The sequence below is a fragment of the Diadema setosum genome, chromosome 8, assembly GCF_964275005.1.
Source record: "Diadema setosum chromosome 8, eeDiaSeto1, whole genome shotgun sequence".
Taxonomy (NCBI): Eukaryota; Metazoa; Echinodermata; class Echinoidea; order Diadematoida; family Diadematidae; genus Diadema; species Diadema setosum.
Window position 1 is genome coordinate 26,200,271 of NC_092692.1, and position 22,321 is coordinate 26,222,591.

Here is a 22,321-nt window from a genome sequence, read left to right on the forward strand (position 1 = left end):
TTTCAGTAAAACGCGTAACAATATATAGCTCATTTATACATAGAGTGTTGAGTGTGTTAACCTGATCCCAGACGGGGGTACATAGCTTTTCCCGCTCAATTTTATCTTTTACAAAATCATTCAAATTCTTGAACAAGCATCAATTTCGATGTATTCTCCTCATTCACCTTTTCCTTGTCCAAATTCGTTTTGAACGAACTTTCGATTGTTGTGTGTGTGTGTGTGTGTGTGTGTGTGTGTGCATGAAAAGATAAAACATTTTCGAAATCATATCATGCAAATTAGTGACAGATTAATTACACGTCGCGACACATAATCTTCATTTAGTTTCTCACACGGTGGAGTTTATCATAGGACATAACAACGACACTAAAACAATTTAGTTTCAATTTCGTTTTCAAGAATATCATTTTACAGTCTTGTATTTCCAGCAATCGATTTCGTGTAACAGTGCCAGGATATACAGCCATTCTCACTTCCTGATTTCGTCTGTGTTCTAATTCTGCTCTTTGTAGATTTTTCAGCATTTTCAGAGATCCTTTTTTTTCAGTCAACAAATCACATCAATTTTGACATTTATGCTAACTCGATGATAATGATATCATCTTTATAAATCCGAAAAAAACTTTCTTAAATCAGTGATGTACACAGATGTGTGATCCGCTTGCACACTTTGTAATTATGGGGGAGGGTGCACATGCAATAATGTTTGCATATAACTTCTTCTTTGTATATTTTTATCATGATAATTATTTAAGTTGGGCATCATGCTTAAATATTGATAAGAGATTTCCGAAGAGAGGAAGAGAACAGAAGTTAGTTGCAAAGAGACGAAACCCGTTAAAGAGTTATCCCTCCCATCCCGACTGCCAATGGGATTCCCTCCCCACCCACACCCCTCCCAATATACCAGGATCATTAACACAGGGATATCACAACATATCACATAAATGAAACATCCGACGCAAAACGTGATCATTTATAACTTTCTTAGATGAATTGCATGATGGTGAGGATATCATATTTCAGGGAAGAGTATTAAACATGGATGTCCCACGACAGGGGAACCTCATGCGTTCTTACAATTTTGTTCTTGGCTTTGACAGAGATAGCTTTCATAGGAGCGTAAATGATATTGATGTAGGTCTAATACAAAATCAAACCGGTTAATAAGGAGCGCTAAAATTATTCCAGAGTTTTAAATACCATATGATGAAAGAATAGCTTGCACGGCGGACTTTTACACCGTAGTCAATGCAAAAGGAACAACTCTCTTCAAGCGCTACTCAGCCCTTTGTTATATAGAATGATGCAGCCTCATTATAGGCTCCACGGTAGCTTCAGTTTTTACATACTGGTATGGTTATCACTTGCACTAGATATTGGTTGTTTGTTTGTTTGTTTTTTTTTTGTTTTTTTTTTAGATCTACACAGAGTAGTACTTTGTCTGCACACGGTTCCTACACTTCACGGCACTCATTGCAACTACTCGCCTCAACCTCCATTCGTCCAGTGACAAGCAATTCGGTTTGGGTAGTAGTTTTTATAGTGCTTTTAACTGGGGGCTTCAAACATGCCCAACAAAAGAAAATTTATACACTGACATAGCAATGCACCTGGCTCATTGCATAATCCTATGAAAGTGGTTTTGTTCTTCTTTGGAAGCCTCCCGGTTTAGGGCGGACGTCCACTTGGGCGCGGACAGGCTCCGGAAGGGTTGCGGAAGCAAATTTTGTCATTTCGGCATCCTGTCCGCGTCAGACGCGGAATAACTTTGTGAATCGGCTTGTCCTGGGACATTCCTAGGACTGTCCGCGGACTGTCCGCGGACTGTCCGCGGACTGACTGCGGACATTCCTAGGAATCACTCCGGAGGAGCGCGAAATACCTCGGAATATGCTAATCGTAGCCAGGCAGCGCGGAAACATCTGGGATTACACCAGGAATGAACGCGGACAATCAGGATACCTTCCGGACAACATAAGTTAGGCATGCGGACAAACTGCGGACAATACCAGGAAAATGGAAAGATATAAATTTGGCGCTGACTTTGACTTTTCCTCATTTGACTGCTAGCCGTCATTGATGCTCCTTGTTGTGCTTCTGCAGTAGCTGCTGATATTATTGATATGATTGGTCAATATTATCTTACAAATGTGACCACCAAAAGTCGAAAAATAGGATTGTCTGCATGTCGGATGACGACTCATTTTTTTTTTTAATTTATCTCATCTGGGAGAACAATCTTTTCTCTGCCTACAGTCACATGATTGATATTCGCAAACTTTTTGAACCAGATATATATATAATATATATATATATATAAATGTATATATATATATATATATATATATATATATATATATATATATATATTCTTTATTCCCTTTTTTAGACCTGTGCTTTATCCATCGTGAAGTAGATACATGTTTTGTCTGATACTTCTGCAGAGCATGCCAAACTGACCCTAATCATAGAATTTGTTTTTCTTTCTCTCATTTTTACTCTTGTGCATCTCTAACTCTCTCTTATTTTGATCACTTTTGAACATTTTGCAATGTTTCAAGTCCGAGAAGTTTTTTTTTTTTTTTTTTTTTTTTTTATGCTGAGAGCTTACTAGCCTATTGTCAATGAAGTGTAAAAATGGGGAAATATTTTTAACTAACTTTAATTTACTTCTTTTTTTTTTGGGGGGGGGGGTTCAGCTGGGCTGTCAAATTGGACAATCGAGTTTATTTGCAACTAAAACAAAAAGAGAACATAAAATCATTAGGTAATAACAACTACAATAATCATTCAGGTAAAGAATATTTCTGAAATGATTTGTGATGCTTAGAGTGTACTTGAATATATACACTCAGCAAAAAAAAGAAAAGAAAGAAATTAAACAATTTTTCCGAGTTCATAATTTATTGCTTTTTCTCTCATTTCACTTGAATTTTGATTTGACAGAAAATTCTTCATTTTCCTCCATTATCTTTAGCTTTCATTGTTATTTTGAGCTTCAAAGATATTACATTGTAATGAGACCACAGGTATATTTTTTTTTTTCATTGAATTCATGCTTTTTATTGTGATGAATTCGTCTTTTGTTCTAGTATATTGTATCATAAGAGGGCATTTACGTATGAATAACAACTTGTTCATGTTTATATAATACATTAACATTTAGCCAAAAATTATATGCTTCTTTTTTGGAGTGTATTTCCACCTACTTTTGTGATTTTTCAGCTGGACTAGCTTTCACATGGGACAGCCTGGTTTGTTTGCAAATAAAATAAGAAAACAACATAAAGGAAAATGTACCATAGTAAGTAATGGGAACCATGAAAGTCACTCAGATGAAAAATAATTTCTGAAAAGATCAAATCAACATAAACTAACTAGGAGGTTAGGAGGGCTGATTTCACTTCTTTCTGGTTGCTATTGGCACAGTCTCTATACTACCTTCTTCTTTGCCTTCTGGGACCGGGAACTCCTTAGATTTACCTGTTCTTCATCAATAGACGAAAGGTGTGCCTGTGATGGGGATATTTGCATGGGGGCCTCGCCTCTCTTCTTGTTCTTTTTGCGTTTAATTGGCATGACGCTCGCGGAAAGTGTCGACACTTTCGTATCTGGATCGCAAAATTTCCGCATCAGTTCCGGACACTTGCATATATAGATCCGCATCGGCTCCGCGCTGTCCTAAAACATTCCTGGTGTCTTCCGCTTTCATTCGCGAAGCTTCCCCACACCGCAGGATTCTTTCCGGAGCGTGTGCGGAAGGAGCGGAAGGGTTCCGGACAAGCGGGACATCCTCAGGACATCGTCAGGACAAGTCGCCGAACGTGTCAGGAAGTTCATTTCTGCGTCCACATTTTGGTCTCGATCAAAATTTGGACGCGGAAATTTTTCTCTCTCCCGAAGGTGCGGAAACGCCCGGACATGTTTAGGACAGTGAGCGGACACGTTCAGGAACTTGCGGACAGGTTGCCGAAGGAGTGCGGAATACCAAATTTGCATTCCGGGTCTTGTCCGGGTCTTGTCCGCTCCCTAGTGGACGCCTGGTCTTATGGCCGACGTTTTCCCGCCACCAAATCAGACGAGCTGATGAAGTGTCCAAGATCAGATATCAAACCGTTCTCAGAATTAAAACAGTGTCAGTCCAGATGCAAGGATTTAATGTTGTACCAAATTGAATTTTACCTGGATGAATCAGAACTTATTTATTTCGTTTTGATGATAATGTCATTAGTATTAAGTCATCAGTAATACAGTTGAATTAATGTAGAGAAGCGACAGGTTAGAGAACAACTTGTACAATCTACTACAGTCTGTCTTCTGTCGACTAGAGAAGTGTGGGACCTATACACCCGGCTCTGGTTCTGCTCTCAGCCACGGCTATCTATGTTTTGATATGACCCTCTTGTCAACTAAATTGTGAAGAGTCCCTCTATGAAGGGACTCTACTCTAAACTGCACAACACCGCCCTCTGTAGACAGGGACCGTATATTTTGACAGCATTCTTGCTGTGGGACATGTTCCTTCAATTCTACACAGACTGCCTTATAAATTCCGCAGTGCCAAACGTAGTAGTTCATAGACAGATCATTACAGCCAATTTAAGTGTAAATCGAATATCTGATCAATCTTTGCTTCCAAAATAAGTTATCAAGAAAGAGCATAACGAATTTACTCCGTGCGTATATAGCTGCATCGAGAGCTATTTTCTTTGAGTGATTTTATTCATTCGTGTGTAGAGCCGGTTTTGTTTGCTACAACCTTTTTTTTAACTTGCTGGTGATTAGACTAAAATTCTCTATGGACAGGTAAAGTGCGCGTTTTGGTTAATTAGTGTTGTTCTTACTCGTTTGAGGCAACAGTATTTTCGACTTTATTCTTAAATATCATTGAGGAGGATTCACGGTTCACTGGAATGGTATCGATAAAACTGATACAAGAAAAAATCACAAAATGGAAGATTATGGTTAAATATATATATATATATATATATATATATATATATATATCAAGAGGAAGAAAAAAAAAACCCAGTAAACCACGTCTTTCGTATAAAATGAAATCAGCAGAAAGGGAAGTAAACGTTAAGCAAAATGTGATCCGGTATATTTAATACTTTCGTAATGATATTCCTAGCTAGCATGTTAAAGGTAAAATGTAAAAAACAAACCAACAAACCCAAAACAGATTGTTATCTACAGGTAACATGACATTGTAAATGGTAATATAAATGAACAGGATTTCTAACAATAATTGTGACCAATATAATGATGCTGATAAAAATGACGATGACTTTCATCATTGTTATCATCATCATCGTCATCATTTTGATGACTACTACACTGTTGGTCATAAAGGTGAATTTTTTCAACAAAGTATCATTACGTATTTTCAATCAATAGCGTTTTTTTGTGTATATAACAACTTTTCGTTATTACTATGTCATTTACGCACGTGTGACAGTGGTTTTTATCAGTAATAAGCAGTAATTGGTTGGTGTCTGGAGCATAAAACGACACAGACAGCAACGGACACTAAATCAAAGATCGTGATACATTAAGTTTTAATGTCTGTCAATTTTCAGATTACGTGGTTTGTTTGTTTTTTGGGCGATTTCATCGATCAATTTGCATCAGAGTAGACTCATTTTTATAACTCAGTCGCTTATTGTGATGGGTATCTCCACCCTGGCACGTATCAGGGGCTGCAGACTTCGTGGCATGCTGTAAACTAGCGTGTTGACAACGTCAATAGTCATAGTATCCCATTCTTCCATCAGAGCGTCGGCCCGCTTCAGCGCAGTTTAATGAATAGCATCTCTGTCGCTGATGGCTCGGCCAAGGGCCTCCCATGTGCAGTCTATGGGGTTCAAAGCTTGCGAGCAAGATGGCCATAGCAACTGCTCAGTGAGCTATCTCTCAAGGAATTCCCTTACTGCAGCGGCCTTGTGTGGTTGGGCTTTATCGTCCTGCAGTAGGAAATTGTGTTCGTACTCTCATCTTGTATGTGGAAGACAGCTGTACTTCAAGTTGTCCCTGTACACGAGGATGTTGATGTTTCCTTAGTGGCAACATCGCCAACACCTTGGCCCGAATTCACGAAGGTGGTACAATTGAAACCATGGTTTAAACCATGGACAAAAACCATGGAGCGCCAAGTGTCGCATGGAATATTTCGTTACGAAATCAGTCATTTTGTCGACAAAATGATTATTTTGTAACGAAATGACAACATTTTGTAACTAAATGAACATTTCGTCCACGAAATGATAATTTCGTTTAAATGAAATGGTCATTTTGTCGACGAAATGACCGATTTCGTAACGAAATATTCCGTGCGACACTTGGCGCCCCATGGTCTTTGTCCATGGTTTAAAACCATGGTTTTATTTGTAATACCTTTGTGAATTCGGGCCCTAGGGTCGTCTCGTTGATGCAGTCACCACAAAGGTTCTCCCCGGGTAACTGAAAATTCGTAGTCTCTCATCTGTCTGGTCAAGGGTGTAGTGGCTCTTGTCCTTCAAGGCAACATGTCGCCAGTGTCAAGGATGAAGCATTCTGTACTCCAAAGCATAGATGAGCAACTCTGTGGCGAACAGCCACAGAATTAGTCAGCCGTCGTGCTCGGTAACTATGTTGGAGCAATTTCTTTTAACGGTTGACCGGGAAACGTCGATCCCATTATGTCTCCTACAAAAGCAACGAGCGAAGATGATTCGACGGCATTTTCCGGTTTCTCCTGCAGAGATTCAACGGTTTGCAGTCATCTCGTCTCGTGGTTCAGATATCACTCTGCGTGTAGACGTCCTGCAGCAGTGCCACAGCTCTCTCCTGTTTACTGGTTCCGTTGGACTAGGCACAGCCTAGGGAACATATGTACCGATTTTTATTGCAAACGACTGAAATGCCTAAAACAACAACAACAACAACAACAACAAAACAGCCTCGTTAATCGTAGCGTTGCATCAGGGAAAGAGACAGATTATCACATGCAATGGCTTTTATAGTCTCGAACAAAAGAAATTATTACGTAAAACATATGTTTTCAACGTTATGGTGTCACCTTTGTAATGGAGAAACGTTATGTAATCACTCAACTACAGTTTTATTTACCTGTATAGACTGTCAAATACTAAAAAAAAAAAAACAAACAAACAAGGAATCAAGTCCACAATATTCTAATTCATCTTTATGACCAACCGTGTATATCATGTCGTGCACAATGTCCTAATTGTGATGATTATTGTTATTAAAGAGATTGTCATGATCACTCCATTATTTCTGTCATTATCTTTAGAAGGGGTATTACTCTCATAATTGTTATCATCATCATCATCATTATTACCATTATCATTACTATCGTCACCATCTCCATTGTTACACTGAGTATTTTTAAAAGTGCTATCTCCCTTCATACCTAGATGAACACAATAAAAAGAAAACAAAATGAATTGATTGGAAAAAAAAATGAAAGAGGTAGCTTTGATTACAGGAGAGTGAATGCAGACATCAACTTAAAAACATTGTAACAACTTTTGTGCCAGTAAAAATCATTTGTTATGGCCACTATAAGAGAGCAGTTCGCCCCTGCGTCTCGAATTGTTCTTATGTCCCGGATTTTGATCTTTGTCCTCTCGGTGCTCAACAGATGAACCTTAGAAAAATAACAAGCCGAACAAAATGCAAAATTGCAAATAATGTTAAGAGAACGCCAACATTTAAGCACGAATTTGGTGTACAAAGTAGTCCTTATGTCATTTACAAAGGACAGGAAGCTTGATGCTTTCCTATTTACCATACATCGGACAGACTCCACGGAAAGGTGTATGATGGGAAACCGCCTTAAATATGTTAAATAATGATATGACGCATGATATAATAATGATGTATATGATGCGATCGGGGGGGGGGGGGTCTGACCATGATTAGAGAGGGGAACAAATCTCCATTGACATCAGGTGAATTTTGAGCACACTTTTAGTAGAGATCACGGCCTCTCGTTGCGACACTTTGCGTGATGAAAATGTAATTGCTAATGGTATTAGCCTTGGGTCGTTATACCACCATCCCACTCCATCATGGGGCGTCCTACCAATCAGATTTATCGATGACATTACAGCCGCCTAGTGACGAGACGTGGGGAGCCCCTTTTTGAGATGCCATTAGTGCAATCATAAATTATCAACAAATGTCATAATTGTGATCTCACCAATCACATTTCATTACAGAAGGCTGTACGGAAGGTCGTTTACTCTGGGCATACCGCCCTACACTCGAATCCCAATACACATGGTGATTCGTCCACTGTAAAATGTTGCCGTACGAAAGAAGAGACTGCACGTATTTTCGGTTTCAAAAGAGAAATTCCTGGGTTTGTTCTTTTCTTTAGCATTCATTTCGATATTACATATAGACGGTTGATGTAAAATAATTTCCTGTTTTCTGGTGTGTATTGAGTTGTTTTAATTTTCCAATCTGAACAGCAAATTTCGTTGAAATGAAAAAAAAAAGATTGTTCTCTTCATAATTATGACTTTTGTTTATTTGTATGATTTTGGACAATGTGCTAATTGCAATTCATAAAGAACTTCAATACAGTAACGCAAACACATTCAAACTCAGGCAATGCAGGGAGTACAAATTTATGTATTCATGTGCCTATGGCATATTAGGTTATTTTGTAACTCTCTGCCTGGTCAAATACCTTTATTCATCCCCATAGTACTGAAACGCGTGATTTTAAAACGCTTCACGAGACTTGAAAAGGTTAACATTTTTCTTTTCATGTCGCTAATGCTGCTCCTGGTAAGATGTGGGTAATCATCTTTGTACTGTCTTTGTGGCGTCACAAAGCTAGGACAAAACCTTTCAATGGGAAATTGCCCATTCTGTAAATGTATTATCACGTTTCTTATTTCCTCCTTGAGACTCCTTGAGGCTGCCATCACCCTCAAGCACTTGCTTAAAGATGGCAGGCTCCCTGCCGGTTTTTTTCCCTCGTTACCTGGAAACAAGTGTATCGTCGATTCCTTTTATTACATTGTAATTAAGTTTAAAATTTCGATTGTTGTAATTATCATACTATGAATGCAATACTGTGGGGGGGGGGGGGGGTTCTATTCTGTTGCCAGATACACATGTTGTCATTTTCATATATGATTTCCTTGGAAAAAACGCAGAAATTAACGAAATCGAACTGAACTGAACTGAATTGAACTAATGCACGAACTAGGTCATGAGTGGTTACTCTTTGCATGCTTGTGGTGTGTGTGTGTGTGTATGTGTGTGTGTGTGTGTGTGTGTGTGTGTGTGTGTGTGTTTGTTTGGTGTATGATTTTAACATGATCTTGATATATTGGACATCCCGATCCACAATCCACGGCCAGCTGCCAGCGATTACATGGCTCAGTCGAGGGATGTTGCCATGGTAACCACTGTCGTCTCTGTTATTGCCCACACAAAGTAAACTCGTAAAGCTACGAGATTCCAGGCACCGTCTCCTCTCATAGACCCTCTCCGTGAAGTCGGTGCATGTGGAAGGTTTCAGTGAGATTCAATCTTTTTAAACTTATCTCTGTATACCAATCACGTCATCATCATCACCATCATTATCACCATCATCAGCTTCATCATCATCATCATCACCATCATTATCATTATTATCATCATCACTCTCCTACTGAAAAATTTGGCGACTAAATTAACTTTTGCAAGAGACTACTGATCTGGTGCATTTTCAGTGATCAGTCCTATGGTGTAAATAATTTAACATCAGGTGGTCATTTCACTTTCCATCAAAGGATACTAATCACATTCATAAGAGCTCTATCCCCCGTTTCACTCCACAATGATTTTTTTTTTTTATTTTTATGACGGATATCACTTTCCTTTCCAGATGTCATGACTTGTTGGGCAATACACTGAGAACATTTAAAACGAACATCAGTCACGTGTGTTACAAGAACAGCGAATTCATTGCAAAAATATTGCAACGTTAGTTTCTACATTTTAACTGAATTCAAAAGCATCAGTGTACACCATAATTCTCTGAAAAAGATCCCTTTATTAAAAAAAAAACACACAAAATTATAACCTTAAAAAATGCTGTTATTCAAATATTTTCCAGTAAATGACCCAAACATTGGGTGTGTGCCTTCAATAAATTTTAAGTTGTAGAGGCACAGAGTGACATTGCTGTTCCTACATCCTGTAACATTTCTGCTACTAGTATTAGATTAAGAATGTTTACGAGTGTGTGCGCCTAAATATGCAAATTCTCTTCTTACTCCTTAATGGAAAAACTGACACGATAGGTTTTGCTAAGGATCATGATGATGATGATAATGATGATGATGATGATGATGATGATGATGATGATGATGATGATGATGATGATGATGATGATGATGATGATGGTGATGATTATCCCTTTTCTCCGTCTTCTTCTGCTCTGCTTTCTTATCTTCTTATTATTATGATAATAATTATCATTATCATTCTATTGTTATCATTATCATTAATATTATTATTATTACTATCATTATAGTTTTTACATCTACTGTAATTGCTTTCATCATTATTGTTAACATTTTAATCATTATCATTATTTATCATTATCATGATTTTTATCGTTGTTGATGTTATCCTTATCACCTTTCGTTAATCTTTTGATTGTGTGTGTATGTGTGTGTGTGTCTTTGTGTGCCATTGTGTATCTCTGTGGGAGTGTGCCAGAGACATCAGGGTCTGTGCGTTTTGCACATTTGGTGAGAAAAAGTAGGAGCGGGTGTAGGTGAGACAGGTAGGGTTACACTTTTCAACTGTTCCTCGTGCACGTCGTTAGCCCAAGGTCCACATCATGCGCGACACCTGATCCCCGACTCCTAGCGCCATCACACGCCGTGGCCCGCCGTGGCAGTTCGTCATCGAGAGTGGGATCTACGGTAGGGAGAAAATTCGCAGTGAATTCAATATGGCTACTCTACGACTTCGTAGGCTTCAAGCAAGAGCGGTATTTATTGGAAAAAAAAAAACCAGGCCCCATCTCCTTAAGGAGACTGTGCAATTATTTGTAGATATGGAATGATTTGTTCAGAAAAATCACTTTATTTAAAATTGCTCGCGAAACCTCATTCTCATCAGAATGTATGAAAAATAGGATTTTCAAGGTTGTACTTATAGTTTCTCACACATCCTCTGACACGTCTTCGAACAAATCATGATATACAATGTCTCCATCTTCAAATAAATCACACGCTAAGGTGATGCTATGATGCAAAAAAAAAAAAAAAAAATCAGCTTTTCGTTTAGTTCCGATGAAAATCTGATCTGACAAGCTCCAGAGACTCACACCAAGGCTCACCTAAGGGTTATACCAATGCCATGAGGAGAGCCCAAAAACCTGAGCTCAAGGTAACCTGTCCGATGACTGTTAATCATCGGACACTCAACAGACTGTCACAGGATGTCAGCTGGACACCCTCGATAGTAGCACACCATAAATCTGACGCACATCGGACTAACTTGACACATATCCAACACTGACTCGACTTGTGACCCGAAAGACAAATGGCGTCCGATGGCCGACTAAGCGCTGAGCTTAGTTCTTTCATCGGACGATCTCTCCTCGTCGGATGCTTGCCTAGTATCTTCTTGATCGGTTCATGTCCGGTGAAGTGGTCCCGCCTCACATTCGTCTGGGCCCCATGAAAGACCAGCTAGTGCAGCGGAATATGGGCTATCCAGCCATTTTCTCAGATGGGAAATTAAACAACATTTTTCTGGTGCCACTTACGGAGTTAATCGGAGAAAAAGTCTTCACACGTTTGCATGCCACTTCCCTCCCAAAATCGGCTGACAAGCTTCCAAATTTTTTATGCCACTCCTCTAACAACATCGGCTGCTGACAAGCAAAGATAAACTAAAACAAACCCGATATTTTCTGGAAAGCAATGCCCCCCCCCCCCCCTTCCTGGTTGCGCCAGTCCTGTGAATAGAAGAGTTCGATCGCAAAATGAGTTTACTCCATTCTTGTTAAGTTGAGATGCCTGCGATTAAACCTTCGAGAAAAGGAAAATGATGAGAAAATAAAGGATGTTTTTAATTATAACTTCAAAATTTCCCTTGTTATGCAACAAGTGACGTATACGTGAAAGGGTTTAATTTTGCTCCATCTAATGATGGACTTACTTTGAAATGTTTAAAAATGACGCTTGACCCTTTTTGCGACCAAACTCTTCAAACAATCATTAGTCCCTAAAGATGTATAATTCCCAGCTGCTTGTTTGTTTTTGCTTCAACAGGCTCGTTTCCGTGGACAGCAATGGAAGCAAGACTGGAGAACAATACGGCAAAGTAATTCATTTTGATCTCTGTCTATAATCAAGATAAGTGTGAGATTACATGGAGGAAATGTTGATAATATTCACAGAGCAGCAGCTTCGAGCGCACCTCCCATAGGCAAGTATTCAATTATATGAAATGGACCTGATAAGTTGAAACGCCAACCATCGATATAGGTTGTTCTGTTCTATTGAATTCCATACTAAACGCATCTTTTTTTCTTTTTTTTTTTTACGAATTTGCTTGTATCTAAAAGACTATACCATTTGATTTCTTTTACGTAGAGATATGCGCCCATTATCATGATTGCTGGAAAGCACTGAAAACAAGCATGGCTGGTCGTCTTTGGAAAATCTGAAAGAATTACAATTAAGCCACCAAAACTATCCTAGGGCCAGCAGGTGATTCTATAGCGAAATGAACGATTTGACAGATGTCTTGTGTAGCTCTGCACCTGATCGCCCCCTTTTCGCTGAACCCTTTGGGAACTTGACATTATTACATGACCGTATTCCTCCATCAACGCAAAAATTTTTCCCGCTCGTTTAACGCGTGTGCGAACCTTCATAGTTCGACATTCATCTTTAATGGGATTTATCTGTACCGAGTAACGGACTGCCAACAGAAAGAAAGAGCAAGCTATTTATAAAAAAATATATAATGTATAGAAGTTCCCATTAAGAGGAAACAACGGTACGACGGGTAGAAATACATATTTCAAAGAAAGCAATTCCCCAAGGTAAGGTTTCTTATCTCTCTTCCGGGTGTCCTGATATTTTACATACTTAAGGAATAAGGTATTGAAATGTTGACGAAAACGCAAATTCACCATGAGACTTTCGCCGAATTCTTGAGAATTAAGGATCCATGACGAATGTTAGATTGATCATGTAGTGCCCCGTGATATTCAAATTCGATCTCGCGCACTGGAAATGAAAATATTATAATACATGACGAAAAGAACACTGGAGCAATCCAACTGCCCCCTTGTGATTCTGCAAACCTGATTAAACTATAGCTCTGAGGAGGTTTAGAAGGACTGGTCCATCCACGGTTGGAAGGAGGTAAGAAGGGGAGCAGGGCGCGGTGGGTGTGATAGAATACATCACGTGAAATTCATCACGGTCACTGATACTCTTTGCGTGCTACCGTGTGAAACGGGAGTCAAGGCTGCCTCATGTTCGCGAGCCTCACGGGGCATGCAATGTCATGTTCACACTCGTCATACTTCGTGAAGGTTATCTTTTTTTATTTGCACTATTTGGTCAGATTATAAAGAAAAAATCACTGTCCACTGTCCACTCCTCTGTGTAAAGTCACCTTTACTATTGCAGTGTTGTACCTTGTACAATGTTCAGTTCATTTCAATTCTACGACATTAAATTTCCAGCAAACATTGATAAACATAAGTACAGATAACTATGCGGTAAATTTGAACATGCTGGGGACACATCTCTACAAGTTAAGAACTTGTGACGAATGTGCCCGTAACATTGATGAATATGAAATGCATAATGTACAAAGTTACATTCAAAGTATGTCGAGAAATTGGTTGTTTAATGGAAGCTCAATACGTCTGTATGCTCGTAACTTCCGAGTTCTACGTCAGTGTCATCCAAGGAGATATATTAGCGCCAACTCCCTGCGCACCCGAATGTTTACACCTGTATAATATTGTGTTCGCTCTGATCTGCAGAACCACGCCGACCGCTCCACTCTTTATTACGGACGCACGCCCTCAGGGACAAGTATACGTATATTGTGACTTCCATTGGCGTCATACTGTTAAAGGTACGGGCGTGTGTTCAATCTAGCCCATCTATCGGCGGATGCGAGCTGCTCGCCAAGGGAGGTATATTCATAATGAAAGACAATGACGCATGTTCTGCGCTACTCAGTTTGAACTCGACGAGTTTTCAGGCATAAAAAGGAGCAGGACACAATATAATTTTCCCGCCCAAGCTGTGAATCGCTACAAGATGTACGAATTGCAAGTGGAATTTCACCTGTATGTAACACTTTGCGATATTCTAAATGACGAAAAAAGGCGCATAACTGTACTCACTTCTCCTTTATACTCATTCCGGTTATAGGAATGGCGTAACAAAACATTTTGAGATCACATCAGCAATTTCAGTTCTTACTGTTTTAGAATATTGTGATATGGTACACATCTACCATATCATACGATAATGATTGAATACCCGCAGAAACACAACAACAAACGAACAAGCAAAACGGTTAAAAATCTTTTATGATATACATTTGTGGGCAAATATAACATGGTATATATAACAATACAATGTATACGTGTTATTAATACGTACATAACATGTAAAAATGTTCTCAATTAATTATTACCGGGCTAATGTACGCGGAGTTTCTTTCTTTCCGTGCTTGCGTAGTTTAGTCTTCATGGAGAGCTTCATAATTTGTATTACAAGGTAAGTGTTGGTCAAACACTATAATCACGTGATTATTCTCAAGTTTTGCAGAAACCTCGAGAATAGAATAAAAAATAAAACTTTACTTTTTGTGGGAGGCAAACCTGAACTATGTTTCCCAATGAGGCCATCAGCCCAGTCAAGCTATGCCTATGCTGACGGTCTCCTGCTTCCTTATTCAATCAAATGTACCGCCTTGTCTGTATTATATGTATCTATAAATGTTTTACAAAGATTTTTGTTATGCATGTAGTATAAACTGCACTTTTGTATTGCTCCTTTGTCATTTTGTTGTGATTTTTTTTTTATTTATCACACGGATGTAATTCATTTTGATTTGATTTGAGAAGCAAAGTAAATACGAACGAACGAACGCATTTCAGGCATACAGAATTACCATTTTTGGATCTTGCCATGAAAGAATCACTATAACTTCTACTGAGAGAATAGGAAGTAAATCTTATGTTTTTATTATTCACTAAACGTGTCTTTTTTCCACTTGTTATGTCTCGCGTACTTCAGAAATTACATAAAATTAAGGGGCAAACACAATTTTTACACTATCGAAAGTGTTGCTGTCCAAAGCAGAATCTAACAGTACACACTGTATACACTGACAATACTATACATGTGGTAGCTTTCAATGAAATTGTTATTACGATCCAAAGTTTCACGGTCGATATTCCGAGAGGCAACCGATAATTAAGATACTTGCACGAAGAAGAGAATAGCGAAAAGTTCACATCTTATGTAGATTTGTCTGTAGCATTTGAGGCCAATGGTGATAAAATTCCCCTTCCAGGGGATAAAGCGATTATCACATAAAGTTAGCAGCGTGGGGATGTTCCTGGGCAGAGTGAACCAAGATGTATTTGGTTTCATCAACTACGCAGCGTCTTTAGTCTGCGAAGTTTCCTAACCAGTCTGTTTCCTTTCACTCTGCTTTTTAGAAGAGTTTTTTTTTTTTTTTTTCCGTGAGTGGGTCTGACAACCCCGGACACTTACATACCCCCTTTAATGGCAAAATCCGCAAAAAACAAAACAAAACAACAACAACAAAAAATATGTTCTGCCTCTTTTTCAGTTTCCAGTTACTTTGTGCTGACCCAGCTTAAAGCCAAAACATAAGGACTCAAAATTCATCTTTCGTTGTTTGGAATAATTTGCTTCCAATACATCGAAAGGGTCTACCAAGAAACTTTACTGACTGACGCGATTTGCCAGGATGATGAGCTGTTCTTGAGTGTTCAGAGATCAAAAGTGTAGAATAATGTCGATCGTAGTACACGACTTTTATTCCAGAAGAGGCCTCCCCGTTAACCCAAGGTTCAGCATTGTGGGAAGGTAGAACGTAACGTGATGATCGATCATGTCCTCACAATCGTATTTTCCAACAAGCTATACATGCGATTCACTCTAGCGCGGAAGATCGAGGGATTTCGCTGCTTCTCATGTCGATTTCCAATAATCGATCATGACAATTTTCGAAACAACCAACGTGGGGAAATCTATGAGACTGTGGAGTCCTGGCGAACCTTTTCGGCTAATATTTCGTCATTTCGTCGCTACCCAACTGAAATTGTGTTATTACAGCATTATTTCACACATTTCTTATGCATACATGTACAATATTTTGAGAGCAATAATCGACAGTTTTCAGGCATATGAGAACTGTGTTTTGGCTTTATCTCTGCTCTGGAAGCTCGTCAATCATTCATTACTGCACATATTCGAACATAATGCACTTAATATATCTCTTACAGAAGCAAACAAAAACAAAAAGTTAACGTTTAACCGCAAAGATATGCAACCAGACTGTGCTCGACTGATGACCGATTCAATGGGTTGGGAGGAGACTGGCTGTAGAGATCGTCTTGCGATTGGCTGGCTGGGTCTCTTACGTCGAAACGCGCGCGAATCTTATGCTGTGCTTTGGTTTTCTTGTGCGAAGACGTAGCCTAGCAACAACGTGCCCGATTACCTTCATGTTTTACTGCCATCGAGCGATTAATGTGTAACTTAGAGTTGAAGAATGAAGACTACATTATTTTTATTGATATTCACCTGCACAATATCTCATCTGCCGAGAGGTAATAGGAAATGATATGTTGCTTATCTTTTTAGAGGCTTGTGGTACAACATGATTCACTTTGTATTAGTCAGGAGAAAAATAGCATCTAAGTATTGTTTTTGAATTTGTCTAAAATTAGAATGAGGAGGATCATTATGAAGCTGTTCCATTTTGATAACTAGTAACGACAGATTTTAGATGAACATCAATTTTTGAAAAGCATTGATAGGCAAATCTTTGAGCGTGCTTTTGGTAGACTGCGTTAACTTTTTATATTGCAATATTTTAAGTCATCTCTGTCTTTAATAACACACACACACACGCGCGCGCGTGCGCACACACAAACACACACACACTCTCTCTCTCCAAACACACACACACACACACCAAAAAGAAAAAAGAGAAACACATTTTCTCTCTCTCTTTTGTTTGTATTGAATTGTATCGTTGAAAACTTGACTCTTTTTTTATGTATAAGACGGAAGTGATAAAGCACTTAAAAACCTTTTCGATTACTATTCGCTATGTTAATTATTGTAATCATTATTACTACAATTACTATCTGTCTATCTTTCTTCTTCCCTTTGCATCTGGTTTTTTTTTTTTGTCTGTCTGTCTAACTCAATCTGTTTTGTTCCATTATTCAGTCGCATCATGTGGATGAAGCTCTATTGCAAAAGATATGTAAAGATATCATAGAAGAGAATCAGCAGAGGTGGCATTAATTGGTAGTTTATAATATTTTTGAAAAAGAGGAAATCTCGTACGGATAATACTGTATGACTTTAGGCTAAATACTACCCGAAAACCGCGTGGTCGTATATTCTCGGACTTACGCCGACACAATCGACAGCATTAGCGAGCTTTAGATCTGCGGCGCGAACGCTAAAACGACGCAGCCTCCCGGGTTGAACAATGGAAATATCTCGTCAGAGGTGTTCATCAGCGCTTTGATCAGGTCCCTGGTAAAATCCCTCAATAAGAAATATTTATCATTATCATCATCATTATTATTATTGGTAATAGTATTAGTATCATCACTAGTGTTATTATAATTATTATTATCATCATAGATGCCTCGCGCATGTGCAGAAGACTATTTGTTGCCTAGTAGCGCCGTCTTTAGCGTCGCAGATCCAAAGATCCATATCAGTACACAATGTCGCATCTCATGCCGCGTCACTGCACGTGTGTGTTAGAGCCCTGGCAGTAATTGAAGACAGTGAAAGAGGCAGTTTCGAGTGAGAGGAAGAATGATGCCGTCATGAACACCACTAGCTGACTACAGAGTAGGCTCGCAATGTACTCTTAATTTTGAAGGTCAACTATTAACTGTCACTGACTGCAGTTGCCATGTCAAAGTCTGTTATACATTAGTGATTGCTATGATGAACTCTGTTTAAACGAGGTGAAAACACCGCGAAATGATGCTCGGTGGAAAGTAATAACAGCGAGCGGGCCGTCTCAAAGAAGATACAGTGAAAATAAAGCTAAGAAAACTTTCCGTCGTCTAGCAGACGACGAGAATCTGCCAATGAAAGCGAGTAGAAAGACGCGCCATTGAAGGTATCGCCAGGCACAATGACATCATAAGCAAGATAGATTGCTAAATGCTGACAGATTTGTGAGCGCGGGCGGGAGCTTCTGGCTTAAGCCGGGATCATCATCCTTTCGTAGCCACCTATGGGTTAATTAGTCCCACAGCAGTGCGCCATTGCGGCCATACGGCGTAACTGAGGTTGTTGATAGCGGCTAACTGTTTGTGAACTCCAGGGGCGCACTTCCATTTCAATGCACGACGTTCACTTCTCACAGCGACAGCAGACGACGCACGTCCGTCAATGTGCGTTAAGACAGCATTCCTTCCATTGTCGACCATAGTCTTGCCGCAACGGTGCTGCCTTTCGCTTTGTACGCTGCCCTTGGCAGAAAGTAGAATCACTTTGAGGGCAGACAGTGGAGGAAAAAGGGTCTCAAAGGTAGATGAGAAAGAACTAACCGGATGAAAGTGTGGATTTTGGAACTACTCAAAGGGCATGATAATTTGAAATGCAGGCGAGAGGTGGTACTGACTCGCCAAGTCACACCGCCAGGGAAGGAAGCGAGCGGGACAGCGGGGCAGCTCGGCTGGTGGTGTCTCGTATTGGCTCCTGATGATAGCAGCTCGTGGGGTGGTGACCCAGAGTAACAGGGAGTGTTAAGAGGATAAGAGAGCACGATGAATTCCTATTACAAGGTACGTGATCAGTTTTCCATTTTTTAATTATATATGTCACTGTAAGGCTCTTACATCTTGCTTTCTTTTGTTATGCTTGAAGATAATGGTAAAAATAACAACAATAGAAATATCAACAGCTCCGTCATTGTAATTACCATCAGTGTAATACTTGTTTTTCAGCTTTGCTTTTCTTTAAGAAGAGTGAAGGTAAGTGTGATGAAACTTAACCATCAGTCACCAAACCGAACTAGAAAGGTCGTAGAGAGAAGACCAGTTTCATGGAATTCTTCATTCTATTATCTTTAATCTTATTATGCATACATTCATAATGATTATTTCTGTTTGCGTTTTGCATACACCATAGCTCAATGATTAATATAATTGGTGTCATCTTGGTCTGCCAGTTCGTCTTTAATGTAATACACAAATCTGATGATGGTTTAAGTATTGATTATATATACTTAAATTCATGAATTCATGGATATCGTGCATTGTTGCTGTTGTTGGGGGATTGTTAATGTAATAGACGTGATATCACTGGTTGTTTGTCACACAACAATACAAACAATATGTGGCAACATTAGAATACCCATCCAAGAACACATGTCCATGTCCATTACTTTGAATATGAGGAGTTTTCACATCTTAACGGATATAAAATATAAGGTAGATAATTGATCACATGCAAGGAAATCAAGGTTGATCTTGATATAACTATACAAAATATTTGCCATCAGTTATCTAGAGAAATATGTGTACGAGTGTTTCTTTTCTATACCTTCACATCACATGTTGTATATTGAAACGCAACGACACAAACTCATCTGCTGCCCATAACTATGGAAGAATATTTTCTTTTGTCCATCGGTGTGACCATGAAAAGTCTGTCTCTCTCTCGCTTTATGAACATGTAAGAAAGAAGGGTATAGATGACAAACAATGAATAGCTTTATAAGTTCTCAAGGTGAAGAATGACTATACAGGTGTTTTTATTTTGTGTGGTTGTTGTTTCTGTTCCACCACACGTGCTACTGCACGAAGATTTCGTGATGAGTAACAAGCTGCTGGATTTTATGGGAATACACTTAACTGAGACAGACTGGTGGCTGTATATACGTGGCTGTATACCATTCCACCCTGTGCTTGCGTATAAAATATGGTGTGAGCCGTAAATAGTCACGACCATATTCAACTTTCATAGCAAACCGCCTCGCGTTAATGCAATTACAAGATAGTATCCGGGGTTTGCCTCACGGTGAAGGACACGGAAACAACAAAGCGGCGGAATGCCACACATATCTTTTTTAGATCGTGTCTTTTATGTCATTGAATGCAATGGTCCCCTTGGTATCACGAAATTGGGATTAAGAGGGTTGAATTACCCCTTCTTCGAGGCTCATCAGGCATTAAGTATACCTCGCGAGAATTATTTGTAAAACAAAATAAAACGACAGCAAATTCCACTACAGGTACACACACTGACGACAACAGCAGAAAAAGAAAACTAGAAAAGCAAAACCCGACCGAGCAATAACGCAGAGTGGATCGATATAACACTATAATTATTCACTCAGACATTCCTAAAAACAATACATGAAAAAGGGTTAAACTTCTCATAAATGAAGGAGCTTTCACGTTTTCTGATGAATAAGAATTCGTTTTCTGCATGCAAGGAGGAAGGATCTGATATAATATGAAATATTCATGTTTTTTGACGCACCTTGTGGCCATCCTTGGAAGTTAATTGATAGTAGATGTTTCCTTGATAAGCTATTCTGGTGGGATTTTCCCCTAATATCTCTGCGTATTATGTTTATCTCCTTGTACATCTGGCTATTTTAGATGGAAATAAGCAAGAGCAGAAAATGACTGTAACTGCTCGAGTGGTCATCGGGGCCGTAGCGAGCTCTTGCGCTGATGCCTATTATGTTCGCTTCATAGTCTGAATAGAGGTCGGCATACATGCAGTTTATTTAGGAATGTCTGCAGTGTGGAAAAAGTTCAATGAGATATTATCTCCCTCAAAAGATTGTTACGAATACACACATTTACATACACACATAAAGACACAATAAGACGCATATCATATTATATCTCTATGACAGATGTACATGCACAATACATGCTTGTATACACTTATGTATGTAGCTTAAAAAGTGAGAATCGGTCTATCCAAACAAAGATATAACAACGTGCTCAGTGTTATCAAACGTTTACAGGAATAAGGGTCCAGAATGACCTTTCTCCACGATATGTTTTTCATCTTATAAAATTTCACAACTTTGCACAGGCCTTACGCTGTATATTATTACGATATATCATCATAACAATACAATGTACACGCTTGCACAAACGCACAGACTCACACACACACACACACACACACACACACACACACACGCACAAACACACACACACACACACACATACACCTAGTCAGATAGTCATAAATGGAAGATATGCACACTTGATTGTATGCTGCATGTGTTGAACCGTTACACAAAAATAATGTGCGCCTGTGCGTGAGTTTACACGTAGAACCGCAATCGGTAGCTCATACGTAAGCCAATCGAAGAAAAACACGCCAACAGTGCTTGCGTATTATTGACGGTAGGACCAAATCGACGAATTTCTAAATCTCTCCACTGAAATACAACTTGCGTCAAAGATGCAACACATACTAAACAAATTATATATCACCCTCCCTCTCATGTTTTCGTAATTCAAAACACTGTTTGATCGGGCGCATTACCTGCAGTATTTTCAAAGTGAACTTTTAGCTCGTAAATAAGTGTATGATGTCTTGTTCTGATTTTTGCAGTATCTTTCACTGTCATATTAGTACAATAAGGATAAATAGCTATTGACAGATCTATGTCAAGTGAGTGTACAACAAATAAATGATAGGAAAAATATGCAGCTATCATTCAACTGTCCAGCAACAGCGATTTTTTATCTACTGCCGAGAATATCACCTCGATGCCCGAGCTCATTTCCAGCCAACCGATCAATACCTATCAGACCACCTGACTTCATTATAGTCATCATGGCTTTGTACTTTGTTACATCCCTGTTTGAAAATAGAACAATTTGGTCAGAAACGTTCATTTTAGGGAGGAAAAGACATCCCTAACAAATCTTTCTACCCTCTGTAAATATGAATACACCGCTATATTAAGAAAAAAAGTTTTCAAATGCACGCATAATCAAGATAAATGGCAATGGCATGGTGTTGTACTTGCA

At 39.0% G+C, this 22,321-nt stretch overlaps 1 protein-coding gene across 1 annotated transcript in view; it reads left to right on the forward strand.

Annotated features, from left to right (window-relative positions):
- The first annotated feature begins 19,069 nt into the window (after positions 1 to 19,069).
- Positions 19,070 to 22,321, forward strand: part of LOC140232066 (synaptotagmin-17-like) — a 64,345-nt gene continuing 61,093 nt past the window's right edge. Inside the window, exon 1 of the mRNA XM_072312218.1 lies at positions 19,070 to 19,096. Within this exon, the coding sequence (XP_072168319.1) occupies positions 19,079 to 19,096 (18 nt within the window). The 5' untranslated portion in view covers positions 19,070 to 19,078. The remainder of the gene's footprint in view (positions 19,097 to 22,321) is intronic.